Genomic DNA, 19,195 nt, shown 5'->3' with positions numbered 1-19,195 from the left:
CCTCGGCGTCGCTGCCAGCGCCGCCTCCCTCCTGGCCTTCGCTGGCATTGCCGCCTCCGTCCTCCTCCTCCTCACTCGGCGTGGAGGCAGGATCGCTGGGCGTGGAGCCCGGATCGCTTGGCGTCGCAGGGGATTCCCACCAATGCAGAAATCCGGGCGACTTGCCCTCGCTCTCCGAGTCGGACGGCAGCGTGTAGTCGCTCATGCGTGCCGGTGTTGGACAAGAAGAAGAAGAGGAAGAAGAAGGAGGCGGTTGAACTGAAATTACCGTAGACGCATGGGTTATAATGTGCGGGGATTAACGGCGGCGCGTATAACGAAGATGCTGGCGGTTGCTCTTCTGTGGCGGTTCGGCGCTCCATTGCGGCGGTTGATCGGCGCGGTTGCCACACCGGCGCGAGTTGTGAATTCGAGGCCGATCGAACCTAGGTCGCTGCCATGAGGGCCCGTGGGGAAGCGAGCGGACGCTGCGCGACCGCGGAGCGTCCGCGGAGACGCAAACCTGGCGCATATTTGGACCAGGTTTGCGTCTCCGCGGACGGCCGATCACTTTGCGTCGCCCCGCTGGAGGTGGTGTCAGACGCATTTCCGGTCCGCGTGGACGCAAACAGTCGATCAGCGTCCGTTTGCGTCGCGCCGCTGGAGATGCCCTCACGGCGGACGACGACCGTTTTCGTCGCGCCGCTGGAGATGCCCTTAGTGCGACTCCAAAAGTTCACAAGATTTTCTCTCGAAAACCATCAAACAAGTGATACAGTAAAGGAGGACACTTATCTTTCTTCCTCGTCACTCTTCTTCTTCCATCTTACTTTATTTGAATGAAATTTTGTCTTGTGTTTAGGTGTTTGGACTGGCAGGAATTCGCCTTACCTGTGACATGTCACTGGAACAGCTTGTTATAGCAATAGTCGAGCGGAATTGAGCATAAACACATAGCAGAGCAGGCCACCGCCATGAACTGTTGAAAGCAAAGCAACTAAAGGCTGCTTAAAAATGGAGCTATAGTAGCTCACCTTTGGGCTGCTAGTGCGTTTGGTATTTCAAAGACAATGACCTGTGAACGAACGGGCGCCAGAAGTAGCCAGGGATCTTAGACTGACGCACTGGTTGTCGCTATATTTGTTGGTGTTTTTTTTTTCTCTTATGAGGATTTCTTGTTTCAACTAACGAAGATAACATATAAATGAAGATAACACCTGGATAAAGATACCTAGTAATATAAGGTTGCTAACTGAGCTCTAACCTTTTTCGAGAATACAATATGGGAGGAGGTGTATCGATCATATAGAAGAGTGTTGAAGAAGGTAAAGTTGTGCTGACAACAAAAGGTGGCAGCTCCTCACCACAAGCATGCTCTCCTAACTGTCACGGTGTTACAACGGGTTCCGGAAAAACAAAAGAGGAACCACGGAACATTCGCAAGCCGCCACCTATCGAACTCCTCCTTCATAGTCATATCCTTGATCTTAAATTCTGAGCTCGAACTTGCTCGCGATGAGGAAATTTGCTCTCTTCTAACATTAATTGTATTCACTTCAAGTTCATGCCGATATCGATGTCAACTTTGAACATATATATATACTCTCTCCGATTCATATTAATTGACTTCAATATGGATGTATCTAAAACTAAAATGTGTCTAGATACACTTATATTAGAGTCAATTAATATGAATCGGAGGGAGTATATAAATATATAAGCTTCAGCGGCAGGTAAAAGTGAAGACCACCGTCAAAGATTCAATGTAGTAACACAAACAATATTCGCAAGTTAGTTTCAGTGAGATTCCACCAGTTTACAAGATTTTCTCCAAATAACCGGTCGAGCAAGTGGTACAGCCAAGGGGGGGCACTTGTATTCTTCCGTCTCACTTTATTGCTGACAGATGCTTGGAATTGGAAAAGCACACAGTGGAAGTTACAACTGCTTCAATCGAGCGCACAAACACAGACACCTCACTTGCGCGCGCTGCCGCGGCACACTGCAGACTTCACAGTGGACTGAAAGTAGTACTGGCAAATAACCATCACACACACACCCTCTCCATTCATCTTAAACCCTGAAGGAGACAGAGGCCAATTGCCTCCATCGACGGGTGGGCGATCTAGGCGTTGCTCCGGAAGGAGCCGTATCCCCTTGCGCTGGCCCGGAGGACGATCTGGTGGTACAGAGCTGCGATCGCCGCGCCGATGAATGGCCCCACCCAGAAGATCCACTGCATCAGATACGAGCAGCAGTGCAATATATAGTATCAGCTAATGACACCCCTTCAAAGTGTGAACTTGTTTCTTGTAAAATGTGTTTGTACCTGGTCACTCCAGGCCTTGCTGTTGTTGTAGACGACAGCGGCGCCGAGGCTCCTCGCCGGGTTGATACCTGTACCGGTGATCGGGATCGTCGCCAGGTGCACCATGAACACCGCGAACCCGATTGGCAGCGGCGCCAATACCTACATTGATCACAAAAGATGGAAAATAAAAAAAAGGGGCGATGAGCACAAGCTACGACAGTTTCCTACAATGCGCACCATAGAAATCGTCAGGAGCTTGTGCATTTACCGGGACATGGGAGTCACGAGCGTTGCGCTTGGAATCGGTGGCGGAGAAGACGGTGTAGACGAGCACGAAGGTGCCAATGATCTCGGCGGCGAGCCCTGTTCCGATGGAGTACCCGGCGCTGACCTCGTTGGCGCCGCCGCCGTACCGGTCGTACAGCCCTCTCTGGAACCCCTTGACGAGCCCGACGCCGCAGATGGCGCCGAGGCACTGCGCAATGATGTAGAGCAGCGCGCGCACCAGGGACACCTTGCGCGCCAGGAACAGCCCGAACGTCACGGCCGGGTTGATGTGGCCACCGGAGATGCCGGCGGTGCAGTAGACCAGGACGAAGATCATGCCGCCGAACGCCCACGAGATGCCGAGGATGCCCACGCCGCCGCACGCCGCGTCGGCGCCGGACGCCGAAGCGTCTGTCTGGTGCTTATACCCGATCACCGTCGCCACGGTGATGTAGAGGAAGAGCAACGTAGCCACGAACTCCGCGATCACCGCGCGGTACAGGGACCACTTGCCGAGCTCATCAATGTCGACGAGCGGCGCTGGCGGAGGGTCCGCGTAGTCCCGTGCGCCGCCAGACTCGAGGGCAGCCATGTCAACCTCCTTGCCCATTGTATGGTGGCTAGCTTGCCTACTTGAATTTGTGATCTTCTTCGAACTCTCGGATGCAAGCAGGGTTACTTGCTTGACAGCTATTTTCTTGTGTTTGCGTTGTGGTGTTTGAGGTTGTGACCGGTGGTATTTATAGGGGTTAAGGCTCAAAAGGTTTTAACAGGAATGGATTACCTTAATTTTAGAAAATTGTTTCGAGCTAGCTCGAGACATGGTGTTTTGGCTCATAGATCTAGATGCACCTATTATAAAAAAAAATATAAATTTATTTCAAAATGTTTTTAAAAAAATCGAAATAAAATCCTGAGTGTGCATCCTCACATTCTATGTTAGCTCACAAAAGTTTGACAGGGAAAAATATTCTGTGCGCACTATGTAAAAAAGATTTTAAAAAATGTCTCGTTAAAAGCTATTTTGGAGCCCCGGAAATTTGTTCTTTTTACACTAGCCACAAAAATTAATAATTTTTCTTCAAACTTCGTGTGCGAACATAGAATGTCTGGGTGTACACTCTGATATTTTTTTCAGAATTTTGAGACATTTTAAAACATGATTTTAAATGGTGGGTGCATCTACACCTATGAGCCAAAGTAGATTTCCCGCTAACTCGGGTGTATACATTGGAAAGGGAGTTTCCAGGTCTGATATTAACATGTGTTCACATTATTCTGTTCTGGCCTTAGCTATATGGACACCGGTTAAACAACCTCCAACATTTATTTACCCCAAAATAATCCTTAACTAATCTCAACGAGAACTTATCTAGCCACCAGCTACCTTAAAACTAGAGGACATTATTATCGGCTTGTGCTTCTATAGACCCCTAAATCTCAAAACAGTGTAAACCCCCGAAGGAGTATCGTGGGGAAGTCCGTATCGTGGTATCATTTAATCTTGGCCATCCTACCCCTAATATTGAACATGTATCGTTTAATCTCAACTGTCTTTGCGTTTAAAGGAAAACATTTTAGTCTTGGGGGTCTATGGAAGCATAAGCCTTATCCTCCCTTGTGGCCTAAAAACACAGTTGAATATCCTCCCTGTGCATATCAACTCCACATATCCTGACATTTTATGTTGAACCCTGAAAACCAAGTAGCATGAGAATTTATGTAGCCACCAGCTACCTGTTTAAAGAAAATAAAATAGAATTAGTGGACACTATGATAAAATTATATGCGCCCCCTTGTCGCCTAAAAACACAATTGAAATTCCTCCCCTCTACATATCAATTCACATCTCACTTTCATCTCATTATCACATCGCATTGAGGAAATGCATGATGCTGAACCCTGAAAAACCAAGTAGCATATGTCACAACATTCAGTTCTACCTATTCCATCAAACAGAGCCAAGGAAAAGCTCAGACGTGCACACACACAGGCTCACGAACACGTGGATGGACACACACATAGCTAGTGTTCACACCATTTTCCCAAACTCTATTTGCCAAAAATGAGATAACATCCTACCAAATATATAGCCGCTGCAGAATAGGACACAACTTCAAGGTAATCCAAAAGGATCATATGCTATCGGTAAGTCCAAAAAATGTGAAAACTGTGACACATATACATATCCATGGCGTATGTGAACATGTTAATTTTCTTGGAATTTTTTATGTCTTCGACATGTGTAATTTTTTTAAATAATTCTCCAAAAATGCTCTTTATGGCTTTGTTTTTGTAAGTTTTGCACATTACACACCGTATGGTATTTCTTCATAAGATGTTGCATCAATGTAGAAGACACAAATTAACGTGTAAATGTAAATATTTTATTGTCCACGCCGCGAGGCAAATTTCCGCCCTCACAACTTGAGCATTCTTTTTTTTATTTTCCCGTTTGTTTTGTTTGCATTAAGTAAGTATTAATTGTTTAAAGTTTGAAGCAGTATTCAAGTTAACACCCGTAGTGTTTTGGTGCCAATTTTTATGATAACAAGGTCCTCGTATATTTTACCATCCCCGGTATTATTGAAAAATATCACATCCATCATCCATGGATCTAGATGTTAGAGCTCTTGTGTTTCTTTTGTTAATTCCATGGTGCAGGTTTGTGGGGCAATGATGGGCGACCCTAGCTGGCGATCGTTCGCTCAAAGTTTGCTTAGCGATCACTTTCCGACAGCTTTTTGGGTTACGTGAGCAAACCTCTTTCTTATCCTTTCTCTGATTCACGTCCATGCTAAAACTTATCAAATTCAAAATTTTAAAATGTTTTATCTTTCAAACAACAACTCCGATTTAAGATCCATTTTCACAATCAAATCCGTCTCGACGAGATCTTCAAAACTAGCACCCATGTTGATATGTTTCGACAAACTTATTTTCCGGCTAAAAGTTATCAACCCTCTCTATCTGAATAATCAACCCCTCCGTACTTGAGTGATCAACGGTAGAACGTATAAAATTATCAACCCTGGTGTAGAGCTATTGAGGAAAGTTCTGCATGCATGCACAAATAGACGAATATGCTGATGTCAGCGGAATCTTTTCCAAATTTGTAAATTCAAAACGTTTTAACTTTCAAACGACAACTCCAAATTAAGATTCGCTTTCACCAATAAATCCGTCTCGATGAGATCTTCAAAACTAGCACCCATGTTGATATGTTTCGAGAAACTTTTTTCGGGCTAAAATTTATCAACCCTCTCTATCCGAATAATCAACCCCTCCGTACTTGAGTGATCAACAAGTAAATGTATAAAATTATCAACCTCAGTGTAGAAGTTATTGAGGGAAAGTTACGTACGTATGCACAAATAGACGAATATGCTTGATGTCAGCGGAATCTTTTCCAAATTTGTAAATTCAAAACGTTTTAACTTTCAAACGACAACTCCAAATTAAGATTCGCTTTCACCAATAAATCCGTCTCGACGAGATCTTCAAAACTAGCACCCATATTGATATGTTTCGAGAAACTTTTTTTTCGGGCTAAAATTTATCAACCCTCTCTATCTGAATAATGAGTGATCAACGGTAAATGTATAAAATTATCAACCCCAAAGTTAATTTTATTTGAAACAGTTTAGCGATTTTTTTAGTTTAGAAGCTATCAACCCGGTGTCCTGTTATTTATCAACGATAAATATAAATAACTACCAACCCTAAAAATCTAATTTTATTTTGAATATTTTGGTGACTCTTTTTTAGTTTACAAGTTATCAACCCGACGCCCCATTATTTATCAATGGTAATTATAAATAACTACCAACCCTAAAAAGTACTCCATTTAGAATATTTTAGCGAACATTTTTTATTTTACAAGCTATCAACCCGGTGCCTCGTTATTTATCAACGATAAATATAAATAAATAATAACCCTAAAAAGTATTTCATTTAGAATATTTTAGCGACTCTCTTTTAGTTTAGAAGCTATCAACCCGGTGACCCGCTATTTATCAATGGTAAATATAAATAAATATCAACCCTAAAAATTTAATTTAATTTAAAATATGTAGCGACTCTTTTTTGTTTACAAGTTATCAACCCGGTGCCCCGTTATTTATCAACGGTAAAAATAAATACCTAGCAACCCTAAAAAGTAATTTTCATTAAGAAATTTTTTAGTAACTTTTGTTAGCTTACAACTTAAAACAGTACTTAATTTGAGTAGCAAGTGGTAGTTCATTTGAGTTGCAAGTGGATCTTCCCACCCGTTATTTTCCCCCTTAAAAACCACTCGACCCGAAAAAGGGAATTGCAAAAGGACCCCATTAAATATGAATTACCGTACTAAAAAAAACCCAAAAGGGAATTGCAAAAAGAGAATTAAGAGTCTGCCTCGTGCTGAAGAAAAAGAGTGAGATGCTATGTGTATGCATGCAACAACTTATGAAAGAGTGCTGAAAAGTTAGCTCATTAAATGCAAATCCATGAGATGGTCTGTGCATGTGCATGCATGCAGTGTGAACCCTTTTGGCTGCATGCAACTTGCAAAGTAGTAATACAAGCTGTTAGTGTGAACATGTGTGAACGCAATTAAAACACTATATGATACAAAGGGAATTGAGTCGCGCTTCCGCGCGAGCGCTCCGCGCCGAGAGAAACCGATCGCTCGAGCGAGCGATTGCCAGGGAGGGGATTCGGGCAATGATTGCCTTGTGATGGTTGGTTTGGAGGGCCGTCCAACACCGACTTTGATCCCAAAATTGTAAGAAACCCAACCTACTACGTGTCCCACCACAAACTCCTGCGGCTGGAAACGAGCTAGCACTCGGATCAACTAGACTAGCTTGAGCACTTAAGCTAACTCCCAAGGATTAATATTGTTTAACAAAGACACGAAAAATGTGGTGTCGGATTGGTTAGATTGTAGCTAGTGTTGTGATGCTGAAAGACCGCCGTAGGTGCAATTCCATCCACAAGAGAATCGGGGAAAAGCGACCGCACCACGTCAGCCGGTGCCAAGTGCGGTGCGCGCACGCGCCGACCAGGGGAAACTAAACGAGAATCTAAGGCGAAATTCACATGACGGAAAGGCTCATGGTTCTTGGATCAGATCGGCCCATGGTTTTTCCGGTACCTATATATGCAGTCCTCGCCGCTGGAGCAGTTTGAGGTGCGTGCGTGCGTAGGTGGATGACTCGGACTTTTGTGTGTTTCCTGTTCGCCTTGGATTGCTTGTCACTTGTTATGGATCCTTCCACTATCATCGCTTTGTGGTGATGGACTGAGCCTAGGTTGCATAGGACTGTAGAAGTGGCTGTCTTAACCCCCCAAGATGCTGTAAACATTTCGCCAAACTTGCCAATCTCCCCTGATTAAGAACAAAATTGGGATTACTAAATTCAAGGCCAAGATTGAAATGTTCAACTCCATTCAACGCAACCAGCAAAACCACGTAACTAACACAAGCGCATCGATAATCACGCATGGTCGCAGTTTTATAAAATGATTCCGCCTTCCAGATTGGTGTTTTAACACAAGCCCTAACTATACACTCTGCAAGTGATTATTGAGAATATGCAAAAAATAATGTTACTTGTGCAAATGAGCAACTTCCAAAATATTCATGGACAAAGCATCCATGCGGCCATGTCAGTATGTTGGATTCTTGACAATTGATTTGCCATCTGCTGGAAAACATGGAGAACTGTTTTTTCCCTATTTGGTACTTCCTTACCTAACAGAAGCCAAGTCATGTATATATGTGCATATCTCGAAACACATCTTTGCATAATACTGCTGTGCTGTATCCGAATCTAGCTCAACACAGGCTAGCAAGATACCATGCAAAGGCTGCGCTTCGATCGATGATTTAATTTCCCTACCGTTTCACTGCTGCAAAAACTTGCTCAATGCACTTGTGTCCAATGCTGAAAATTCACTCACAGCAGCAAGCACCGAGTGTCCGAGCTTAATGGCATCATCCTTACTTTGTGCCTGCATGCGCATGTGACATGCCGGTCATATGATAGAATGGTGCCTCCCAAGGGTTGAGAACTGAAAGAAAAGGAAAGGGGGATCACCTCAACGTTAAGGGGAAGAACTGGGTCATGGAGGGATAGCCTCAGCAAGAACCAACCACCATATCCAGAAACTCTAACCTGCGTAGTAATGCAGCATAAAATATTAATCAGTCACGATGAGTACACAGCTTCTGGAACAAGCAAAGATTGTTGACGTACGCCTTCGTAATTCTTCGGGGCTTTGTGGAGATTTGGGTCTTCACTGATCACATTCTCCAAATGTTTCAAGATTGATTCTCCATAGTCACGGAAGGATCTGTAAATAGAAATTCAATCCGAGAATTTTTATCCATATTTTCACCGAAAATACTTAAATACATCTCCATAGTATATAGCTTGATCGCCCCTTGTTGTGACAGAATTTGGACTAAACAGGGTAAGCTAAAAAACTAGGTAGCCCTATTTTCACATGACTAACTAATCTCCTTCAAGTGTCAAAGTTCACATAAATTAGAACAAAAAACAATCAAAATCGGAGTATCACATGGATGTCGTACAGATGAACTCACAAAATTAACCCATTGAGACATATGCTTATGCATGCAGAGCATGTGAGGACTTCGATTTTCAACGTTGATCAATAGTTCTATCAATTTTGTCTTGCAAATTAAACTGAGTCATGCACGCATCATATTTTAGCTCTTGTTCCATTTCAAGCGAATTTTGGGCTTGAAGATGGAGTTATTGCCTCTTCCATGTTTACCAGCCTTAACTAGCCCTTGAAATGAAAGCGTTTTTATTTCAGCATGTAGTCAAGGCGATGGGCATCATTTTCTTGAGAAGGAACTGAATGCCAGCTAGAAGTTAACAATTTAACATACCCTCCTTTCAAATCTGCATGATTCTGATCAATCTTAAACCTTATCTCCACTACCACAGAAGCCTCCTCAAGGCCGTCAACCAAATCAGTCAAAACTTTACTGCCAATATTTGGATTCAATGTTCTGGCACCAGCAAGTTTATTCAGAAGTTTAACCTGAGAAAAAACAGAAAATGAAAAAAATATAAGTACGGAAGCGTGTGCCTATTAAAGAGAGATGGCAACTAAAAGTGTTCTCAAGAATATGATGTTCCAGTTTTTTTCCAGGTCAAATGAAATACAGTCAGAAACTACGACACTGTCTTCTTTTGGAATTATTCTAGTGAGGAACTGTACTCAGAATAGGAGGATAAAAATAGCTATGCTTTTTGAAGCAGTAGCTGTAAGAGATTGAGCTGTCACATGGGATAAAAGTTCAAAGCCAGATCTTTTGAGATCAACCAATGCATGATTTAATTTAACCATCTTGACATGGTAAATACAGAAGATGATAAGAGCACTCATTTTACGCATAAAATGCCAACATCATTACGCGGGTTCCATATAATTGCCTCGTTCATAAAGTTTTAAGGAATGGGGCAGAACAAGCACCCTTACCATAAGATATGCTCCATCATCGAGCCAGTGATTCTCTTTCAGTGCTCCATGACCACTTGTTTCCATCGCCAAATGTGATTCCTCACCGGTAGAATTCTGAAATATTATCCATAATTTGCATTTAATATTGCTAGATATCAAGAAACATAAGAGATATCTGAATCATGCAGAAAGATCAAACTGACCAGACGAATAGCCTCATCTATTACATTCTTATATCCTCGCTTGAATCGATGATGTTTCCCTCCTTATGTATAAATAGATAAGAAGATGATCATTTAATCAAAGAAAGCACCAAGTGTAACTACTATCTACAAAGTGTTCAGTTAAAAATATATGTATCTACCAAGCTTCTTCTCAATAAATGTAGTCAGTCCATCTGATGTCACGCTATCAGTCACAACAGTGGTTCCTGGATGCTAGTAGTAGATCAATGAATTCATCAGAGACAAGCAACAGAGTAATATGAAGCAAAATTGTGGCTTCAGAAAATCTTACCTCCTCAAGAACTATGGCAGACATCAAAGCAATCAATCGGTTGCGGTTTAACTCACGGCCACTGGAATCAACAGCAGCTGACCTGCAAACATCGTGATTTTTAGCTCCAATATTATTACACATGCGCAAAAGCTCAATTGATAAATTTGTACCTGTCGACATCAGTATCAAATATGATGCCTAAGTCTGCCTTGTTATTAAGCACTGCTTGTGTAATGGCTTCCATTGCAGCTTTGTCCTCAGGATTCGGAATATGATTGGGAAACAAACCTAAATATGTAAATCATAAAATTAGCAAAACGCAAAAGGAGATTAGTTGAATGAAGAAAAGATTAAGCTATTACCATCAGGCTCCAGGAATTGGCTACCACTGGTAACAGCTCCTAATGGTTTGAGTACCTTATCCTGGTTCAAGAACCACAAGAATTCCAGATCCAAATCAACGATAATATTTGATTGTTTCATCCATTTTAAGTAATCGGTATTTTGGCACCATAGCATAACCACAAGTATTGGGAAAACCTGCGATACTGTAGTCTAGGGGTGCAATTGTGGCAATAGATTAAAAGTGGTATAGATGACATTAACCATGTTTCCAAGGTTAAGTCGGCATATGCAATAGATCATATACCAATACCGTAGTCAAACGGATTATGGTGATTCTATGCATCAACAAATCCCACAGCTACAATGGGTACAATATTTATCATTATTATGTGACTCCCTATAAACAATTCATGTTTATTTTTAGATATGTTCCTAGTCCTTCCCAAGGAAACAACCCATACTTCGTTATACTGAAAAAAACAAAAACAAAAACTAGCAAAACATAAAGATGATAGCCTTTAAGCCTTTACAAACATCCTTATCAATTCTAAATGTTCACTAGGGACTGACTTTCTGTTTTCATCTCTCTATTTGCAAGGATTGAGTTGAGTTGAAACAAAATAATTTCCAGAGGCTAATATGTGGCATTGCCCTCTACAGGACACTATCCGGACACTCCCGTAAAGTTTGTGGTATGAGTTAGTTTATTATTACTACGAACCACACCAAACCCAAATTCACGCTCCATATGCAGATGAATTTCATCAAATCAAAATTTATGTTGATTGAGTCAGCTATAAGAACACATTCAAATAATTTGCAGCACCAACCTAATATTTCACCAGCGCTCATATTCTCCCTAGGAAAAAAACTGATTCTATTGGAAACAGACTGAGTGGTTACGCTACAGGCCACGAGTTCAATCAAATGGTTTTTAATTTTCTTTAAACTCTAAATTAAAAATTTAATGTTTAGATAATTTGTAGTTGCCTACTATAATGATTTGTTTATAGCATCGTAGAAGACTGAGAATATATTCAATAGACTTGTCGATCATTTGACCTAAGGTAACGACAGGATAAATAATGATTTGTTTATTACATCGTGGAAGACTGAGAATATATTTAATAGACTTGTCGATCATTTGACCTAAGGTAACGACAGATGTGCAAGACACGAACCCAGACTAGAAAAGCATATTGCTACAGACCAAGCAACGAGAGTAAACACATTACCACAAAAAAGCCACCTGCTCCATTCCCTGCATCAACAACTATGTGTAGTCCCTCCAGTGGTTTCTCTAGGACAAAATGCAAGCATCAGAAGCTCATTTTTAATAATTGTTTTGTGATCAATCATTTTACAGTTCTATCAGATCTATCTTGCACATAGCCAATAATCCTATATATCTGAACACAAGTAGTACTTTTCTGTTGATTGTGGAGCATGTAAAAAGGTATATGAATAGTAGAAATCGACATGGTGGACACCAGGAGTGAAGGAGACTGCATCCAACAAATGTGGGTTGTACAGGTAACCTAATAAGTTTCTACTGAACAAATAAAACTTATATTGGATGATAATAAATAACGAATATAAATTCATAAGTTGATACCACAACTGAAGGCAACTAGGACCAAACAAAAATAAAAAGGAACATGAAAATCATCTGCAAAATAAATTTTTAATGAGCGTATCAAATTTATATATGAAATAATAACAATGAGAAATAAATAGATGGCAGACATAACATCAGATATGCAAAGCAAAGTCAATTTAGTATAATAAATTGTCTAGTAAATCGAAATGCGGTATAATGTTATCATATGATGAACACCTTTGTTTCCAGCAGATTTACGAACTGCTTGGACAAGATCGGAAGCATAAAGTGACATGTAGTCCACTTGAGTCACGACACCAGTCTGTTCTTGTTTGTCACCATGTGCAGATTCCTCGTATACTCTAGAAGCACGCTCCAGTATATCTTTGATATCAGCCTTATTTAGACCACCATCACTCGTAAAAAACTTGAAACCATTCCGATTGTAGGGTAGATGGCTCGCTGTAGAGAAGAACCAGCCAGAAATTTTGTAACATTCCGTGCGAGTGTGATTTACACTCAAAGTATAGACAGTCAAAATATGCTTTATATTTTGGCACGGAGGGAGCATATACCTTAGGTAAATAGGTATTTTTAAGGACATGGGTTGACATGGGGAAATTTTAAATAAATAAATAGCAATACAGATAGTCAAACAATGTCTGTAGGTAACTGTACACATATTTGGCAGTTGGTAGAGGCATTGCATATTGATATACAGGAATGCTTGTTTATAATGAAGCATATCACATTGGGAATAGTACCTGTTATCATTATGCCTCCATCAGCTGGGCAATTATTCATCTCATCTTCGGTAAGTGTACTGTTGAACATTGCTGGTGTTGAAGCCAATCTATAATATACATCGCCAGAACTGAATACTGAGAAGGATAATGCTTATCTACTTAACATATTTTCAAATATTTTGCTACGGTCATCCACTGCTTCAACTGGGATCATGCCAACTTGCCATATATGGGTTTCTTTTGTGTTTGTCTCTGGAAAAGGTATGTCTAGTGCAATTTACAAGGCACATATGCCCCATGAATCGTATTTGTTCATTTCTTTCGCATAATGCGACTCAGAGACAATTATATACTCCTACCATAATTTTCCTGTTTACTCTTTGGCAGACATAGTAGCATAGACCTGAATATCTGAAGAGAAGATGAATGCAAAATGGATAGTACAATCTGCATACATAGCAAACATGCAATGGAAGACACCCACTGGATGGCATATTCTTGATGCACCACTTCACACAGGGGTAAAATGGATGTTCTTACAACTTAATCACCCCAGACAGCAAGTTGACAGCAATAGCAAACAATGGACACAATTTGAAAATGGATAGCATCAAATAAATAAGGAGTTATTCAATGGCATATGCCGGGACAGGATTTATTTAGTGGTAAAAAGCAATTTTTTCTTCATTATTTGACTTGTGTTGGCATGTCAAAGCAGAGATAGGAAAGCTATTTATAATGAGCTCAAACCCCTTGGCACAGTTAAAACCAAGTGTTCTAGCTTCCCAAGAATAGATGCATGCCCTTGAAAAGATAAGGATGCATGCAGATTTAAATACAAAACGATCTCACATGACAAGAATAGATGCATGCCCTTGAAAAGATAAGGATGCTATGATCTATTCCCTCCGTTTCATAAGTGTCGCAGCTTTATCTTTTTTTAGAGGGTCGCAGCTTTATCTAGATACGGATGTATCTACACATTAAAATGCGGCACTTATTTTGGAACGGAGGTAATTATACAACACAGAACATCTTGTATACTGAATGTAAGCAAAACAGAATTTTGAACTCACCCAAACTGTAGAACATCATGTCCTGCAGCAGTAATTCCATGAGTAACTGCATTCTGAAAACAAGAACTATTTAATAGTCAATAGTCAAATAAGTACCGCGATGATACTTATATGAACTTCATAGGGGCTGGGTATCAAAACAGCAGCAACCAGCATGACCATCATAAATTGAATTGTTCAAAATTCTGCATGCAGAGAAGGCAGACCTGCCCTGATTGACATGCTGCATATTTACCGCGTTTCATTAGCAAACAAAAAAATTAAAAAAAGCTTAAGCTGTTGAGGAAAGGTAGCTGCAATCTAATCACACTTTAACACTGCCCGCACTTCCTCCAATGTCCAGGCTCCATCAGGCCTATGTCATAGACTTACATCTGTGTTGCACATGATTTTCTTTCTTAAAATTGTGCCGGACATGTCTCGAACTCTGGACCTGTTGGCTCTGATATCATATAGTTTCATGTACCAAATAGTTTTCCCAGGACCTTAAGCTGTTAAGGAAATGTGAGCAATCTACTCTAAGTTCAACAACTAAAGATGCATATATTTAAGCATGCACGTCTACTAATGGGGCTCTACTTGGATACCAAATCTAAATACTGTCTGCCAAACAACTACAGTAGAACCTTCCACAACCTTCTTTTCATGCCTGAATATTATTATTTTTGAGAGAGAGAGTGTGTGTGGGGCTGCATTCTCAATTCATGCAGCTCAAACATGATGAGAATTCCACCTCTAACCCAATAACAGCATATTGGTGCCGGCACGTAAAAATTGGTCAACTTATCCTATTTCACAGAAATTACCTTAGTTTGTCGGCTAACTCTTCAAATGACAGGAAAGTTCTAAACCGTAACTAGTTGGAAAACGATTTTGGTCCAATAGTGGCTTGCATAAAGACACATAACTTCAACTAATAACTTTAACAGAATGAGGACATGATCTTGAGGGCCGTATTTATTAAAATGAACAGAAATCAGGAGTTACCTGCAACTTATGTGCAGAAATCCGTGAATCATGCCCAACAGAGATTCTTAAACGTCTCAATCCATCTGATTTCTTCTTGTTTAATAACCATGCAGCAAAAGCAGCAGCTATAGCTTCTGTGACAGGCTCGGTGATATTGACAGGCTCGCCTTCCACCCCAGCAATAGCAACACCACGAATATCACTGCAAAACAAAATAATCTGTATAAAAGAAGTTGATTTTTTTAAAGGCACCACATACCTTACGTACATTCAGAACATCTAGAAACTGACCATCAAATGTCTCTAGCTTTCTTAACAAATGCGAATAATTCACTAGTTTCAACGAATTTGATCCATATAAAGCTATTTTCAAAGGGGTCTCGACTTGGTCTGACATATTTTGCGATACAAGTACAATATTAATTTACAAGAATCACATCAGCCCAGTCCCAAAGAAACCGCAAGCCATAAAATAATCAAAAGAGTTTACCGAACATGGTTTGTTAACCTTTGATACATGATATTCTGAAGGTACTATATCTAAGAAATACTTGACGGCAATAGATTTATGGGAAGGTGGAAGACATATGCAGCCATTTGACAGAGCAGTAAGAATTTAGGGTGTCGAATGGAAGTATTATTGTTAGTGACGATGATTGCCAATGAAGAGACCCACTACTAAGGATGACATGCTAAAACGTGTGTACCACACAAGTTGGCAATCTGGTATACTCTCTCCTGTCTTAACTGATGATGACAAGTTGACCTGCTGATTAAGCAGGAAATTTCTATGCACAAGTGACTAGTGTATGGTTATGTATGGCTTTAAACAGTTGAACACGCAGACACTTGCACCCTGTTCCCACATTTTTTGGGTTGCGTGTTTTATTCTGAGATTTCGTGCACGCCACCTCTCCATAAAATAAAGTCTCTCCTTTTACATTTGGCAACTGACGAAGATATCAATGAGTAATCTAGGTCTTGCAAACATTGAACTTTTCATGATCATAGCGACATCTTATTTCACATTTCATACATCTGCTACTAATATGATATATCAAGTAGTTGAAACTATATAATATTGCAACATCTATGTAAATTTAGCTAATTTCTACTGGGTATTCGGATCTTTGCTGGGCTAGTGTGTTTGTAATACTTCTTCAAGAAAAAAATGTGGAAAGTTGCTTAATGCACAAAGGCGAGCTAATAGAAACACTACCGACAGCCCTTGATTTTACAATAAATGGCTGAAACACAGGAAAGTGAACATGCAAATATCGAGAACAACAATACTTTGTCAGATATTTCTGTTAACTAGCAAAGCAACTAAATTTGATATCTATTAAGGATATAAGGGACTCAAAATCTTGAATGGTATTGGTTATTAACAACATATTTTATATGTTTTCTTGCCATGCATACATCAAAAGGATAGTTTATAGTCTCTAATAGTAATTAAGAGCATGCAATGCCAAGGAGAGCATCATAGAAAGTATAAACCTTTTTATACCTGCCATTTTGGAGCTTAAGAAAATCAACTTTCTCAGTGGATGCGACAGCACTGGTACCTTGAGTAGCTGCAATGGAAGTTACGTAAGCCTCTTTTCACAATTCCACATGCACATACACAACACAGCGCTAACTATCTGAAATCGGTAATCAAGCTATGATGTGACATAAAAAAAAAATTGGGCAATGAGCCAATATCTGAGAGAAACACCATAAGGAGTGAGTGAAAAGAAAAACCTAACATAACACTATTAACTATTATTGAGAGCCTAGAACACACCATTGCAGCTAATATTTGCTTGTTTCCCGAAGCTAATCCATGCTGTTGATATGGTATTTAACCACTTGGCTGAAGTATCAGCCAATGTTAATCTACATCCCTGGACGGGATGCATGCTGCGGGTATTGAGGGCACAAAAGTCACAGGTATATCTTGTACTGTGCCTAGTCCGTGGACCATCTTTTGCCAAGAATGCATTTTGTATGGTCTTCGCTGATAATGCTGCACAAATGTCCAAATCTATCAGATCTTCTTCTACATAGGGCACAGTGCACAAGATAATTACTTAGTTGGGTCAATTTATAACATAGTTTTCTTCCACCAAATGTAAATCAAAACCATTTGCATTCTCTCCTTTCTCAAAAATATGACACAGCAATATATGCATGTGCCAAATGACCCTCCATACCCCCATCCATTTCTCCAGAACCTACTTAGGAACTAATAAAAGAAGGGTTATAACTTATAAGGGCTAAGGATGTGAAACAGTCTCCTTTGAAAAATAGAATATTTATATCTAGGAATAAGGTTAGAGTGAAAGAATACTTATATATATTAAGGAAAAAATCAAACTATATATCTTTCTAAAAGCAAATATTCAATTCAAAACTAGAGGTGGAACTGCATTCACAGGGAACTTGAATCAGTTTAAAAGTTTCTTGTTTTCTGTGGAAGATAAGCAATAGTTGAATCAGTTTAAAAGTTTCGTCAGCTATAACTTCCATTATCAAAGAATACGATTCTGAACGTTAGTATTGTAGGCAAGGAAACTTGGCCATACCCATAGTCTCACTCGTATATTCTCCCCTACGCAATGCATTGAAGTAACTAGGATTTTTCGCCCATCCCGTTGGTCCCAACGACCAGCCGGCAGGAAAAAGATAAGTAGTGCCTCTACTATGAATGCCAACAAATTAGCCGAACCCACGGGACAAGAAACGGAAATCATTTCTATAGCTATGGATTCTGCCCGCGCTTCCAGAGCTTTACTCGTCTTCTACCTTGACAATCAGGTTGGGGTTTACGGCGGGCACTGCGACTACGGATTTGATTGCGGAACACGGCTCAATTCGATTGGGCAGATCAACCAGAGTAGGTGGGAGTGGAAGAAAGAGGGGGAGGAGGAGGAGGAGGAGGAGGCGAATCACTGACCGGCCATGGATGCGAGGAGGAGGAGCCGTGCCCGTGCGGGAGGGGGCGGCCTTTCTGTGCCTATGCGTGGGCGGCCAGCACGAGAGGAGTTGTGTTGTTGGTGGATACTTGGATCAGATCGAACATCTCAAAGGTCCAGCCTTATTTTGGATCTTGGTTTGTCTCCTCCAACGATTATGGGCAAGACCGACAAGAAGAATGCAAATATTCCAAACAGGGCATTCACCTAATTTTTTTCCTTTTCCATTTCTTCCTCAAACCTTTTTTGCCAAATGGTCCCTGGTCTATTAATAATCATCAAATGAAGTACAATGACCTAAACAAAAATAATAAACGGGTCTAGACGACTAGGGATGACTATAAGTATTAAAGTGGGCCGAAGTCGTGTCGCCGTCCTCGCCCTTCCATCATTAGAGTCGAACAAAGCTTTTCGTAGTAGATCATATTGTAGTAGACATACGGAAAGTAGTCGTGCCCAGGTCCCAACGGACCAGCGCACAAAGGTAGGAACCATCGCCAGAAGAGTCAAACCTAAAACCATATAAATGAACATGAAAGTCGATCGATGTCGTGGTATTGTGGATACAGTAGCCATGACGGGTAGCTCACAGCGAATGTAGAAGTGAGGTGTAAGGCGGATGAATTTCTGCGACGGGGATGTACACGAGTTATCCAGGTTCGAGTCTCACGATAGTGGAACTGGTCATAAGGGCTCTTGTAGGCGTGTTTATATAGGCGGCCAGACCTATGGTTACAAGGAGAGTCATATCTGACTAGGGTACAAAGTTCTAATCCAAGGCGGCAAGTTTGCCATGTCATCTTCTCCAAGTCTCCTGACTGAGCCTTTGGTGGACTCTAGTTTGGGCCTTTCTTAGCTGACTAAGCCTCCGTCTTGCCCTTGGTAACTGGATCCTCCGATAAGCATACTGGCCTTATCACCAATGGGCCACCCTTGCCTGCTAGAATAACTCTATCTCA

The 19,195-nt window shown here is 40.8% G+C and overlaps 2 protein-coding genes across 4 annotated transcripts; both read right to left on the bottom strand.

The window, feature by feature from the left end:
- Positions 1-1,847: 1,847 nt before the first annotated feature.
- Positions 1,848-3,252, bottom strand: LOC124673842 (aquaporin PIP2-4). Its single transcript, XM_047209878.1, has 3 exons — positions 2,559-3,252; positions 2,309-2,449; positions 1,848-2,215 (listed from the first exon to the last, which is right to left on the bottom strand). The coding sequence occupies exons 1-3, from the start codon at positions 3,165-3,167 to the stop codon at positions 2,105-2,107; spliced, it is 861 nt and encodes a 286-aa protein (XP_047065834.1). The 5' UTR covers positions 3,168-3,252; the 3' UTR covers positions 1,848-2,104.
- A 4,781-nt stretch (positions 3,253-8,033) lies between these two features.
- On the bottom strand, positions 8,034-18,348 carry LOC124678718 (phosphomannomutase/phosphoglucomutase-like). Of its 3 annotated transcripts, XM_047214580.1 has the most exons (18): positions 18,218-18,348; positions 17,066-17,287; positions 16,787-16,853; positions 15,295-15,478; positions 14,308-14,360; positions 13,250-13,338; positions 12,723-12,947; positions 12,121-12,185; positions 10,903-10,963; positions 10,711-10,828; positions 10,559-10,640; positions 10,407-10,479; positions 10,246-10,307; positions 10,061-10,156; positions 9,465-9,619; positions 8,803-8,899; positions 8,644-8,721; positions 8,034-8,557 (listed from the first exon to the last, which is right to left on the bottom strand). In XM_047214580.1, the coding sequence occupies exons 1-18, from the start codon at positions 18,222-18,224 to the stop codon at positions 8,450-8,452; spliced, it is 1,842 nt and encodes a 613-aa protein (XP_047070536.1). In that variant the 5' UTR covers positions 18,225-18,348; the 3' UTR covers positions 8,034-8,449. The 3 variants fall into 3 exon arrangements, with proteins under 3 accessions (XP_047070536.1, XP_047070539.1, XP_047070538.1); XM_047214583.1 differs by lacking the exon at positions 17,066-17,287 and having other exon boundaries at positions 18,218-18,343; XM_047214582.1 differs by lacking the exon at positions 8,644-8,721 and having other exon boundaries at positions 8,512-8,617; positions 8,722-8,899.
- Between the last annotated feature and the right edge of the window lie 847 nt (positions 18,349-19,195).

Source organism: Lolium rigidum, chromosome 7, assembly GCF_022539505.1.
Source record: "Lolium rigidum isolate FL_2022 chromosome 7, APGP_CSIRO_Lrig_0.1, whole genome shotgun sequence".
NCBI classification, from domain to species: Eukaryota; Viridiplantae; Streptophyta; class Magnoliopsida; order Poales; family Poaceae; genus Lolium; species Lolium rigidum.
This window is presented reverse-complemented; position numbering and strand designations above follow the sequence as displayed.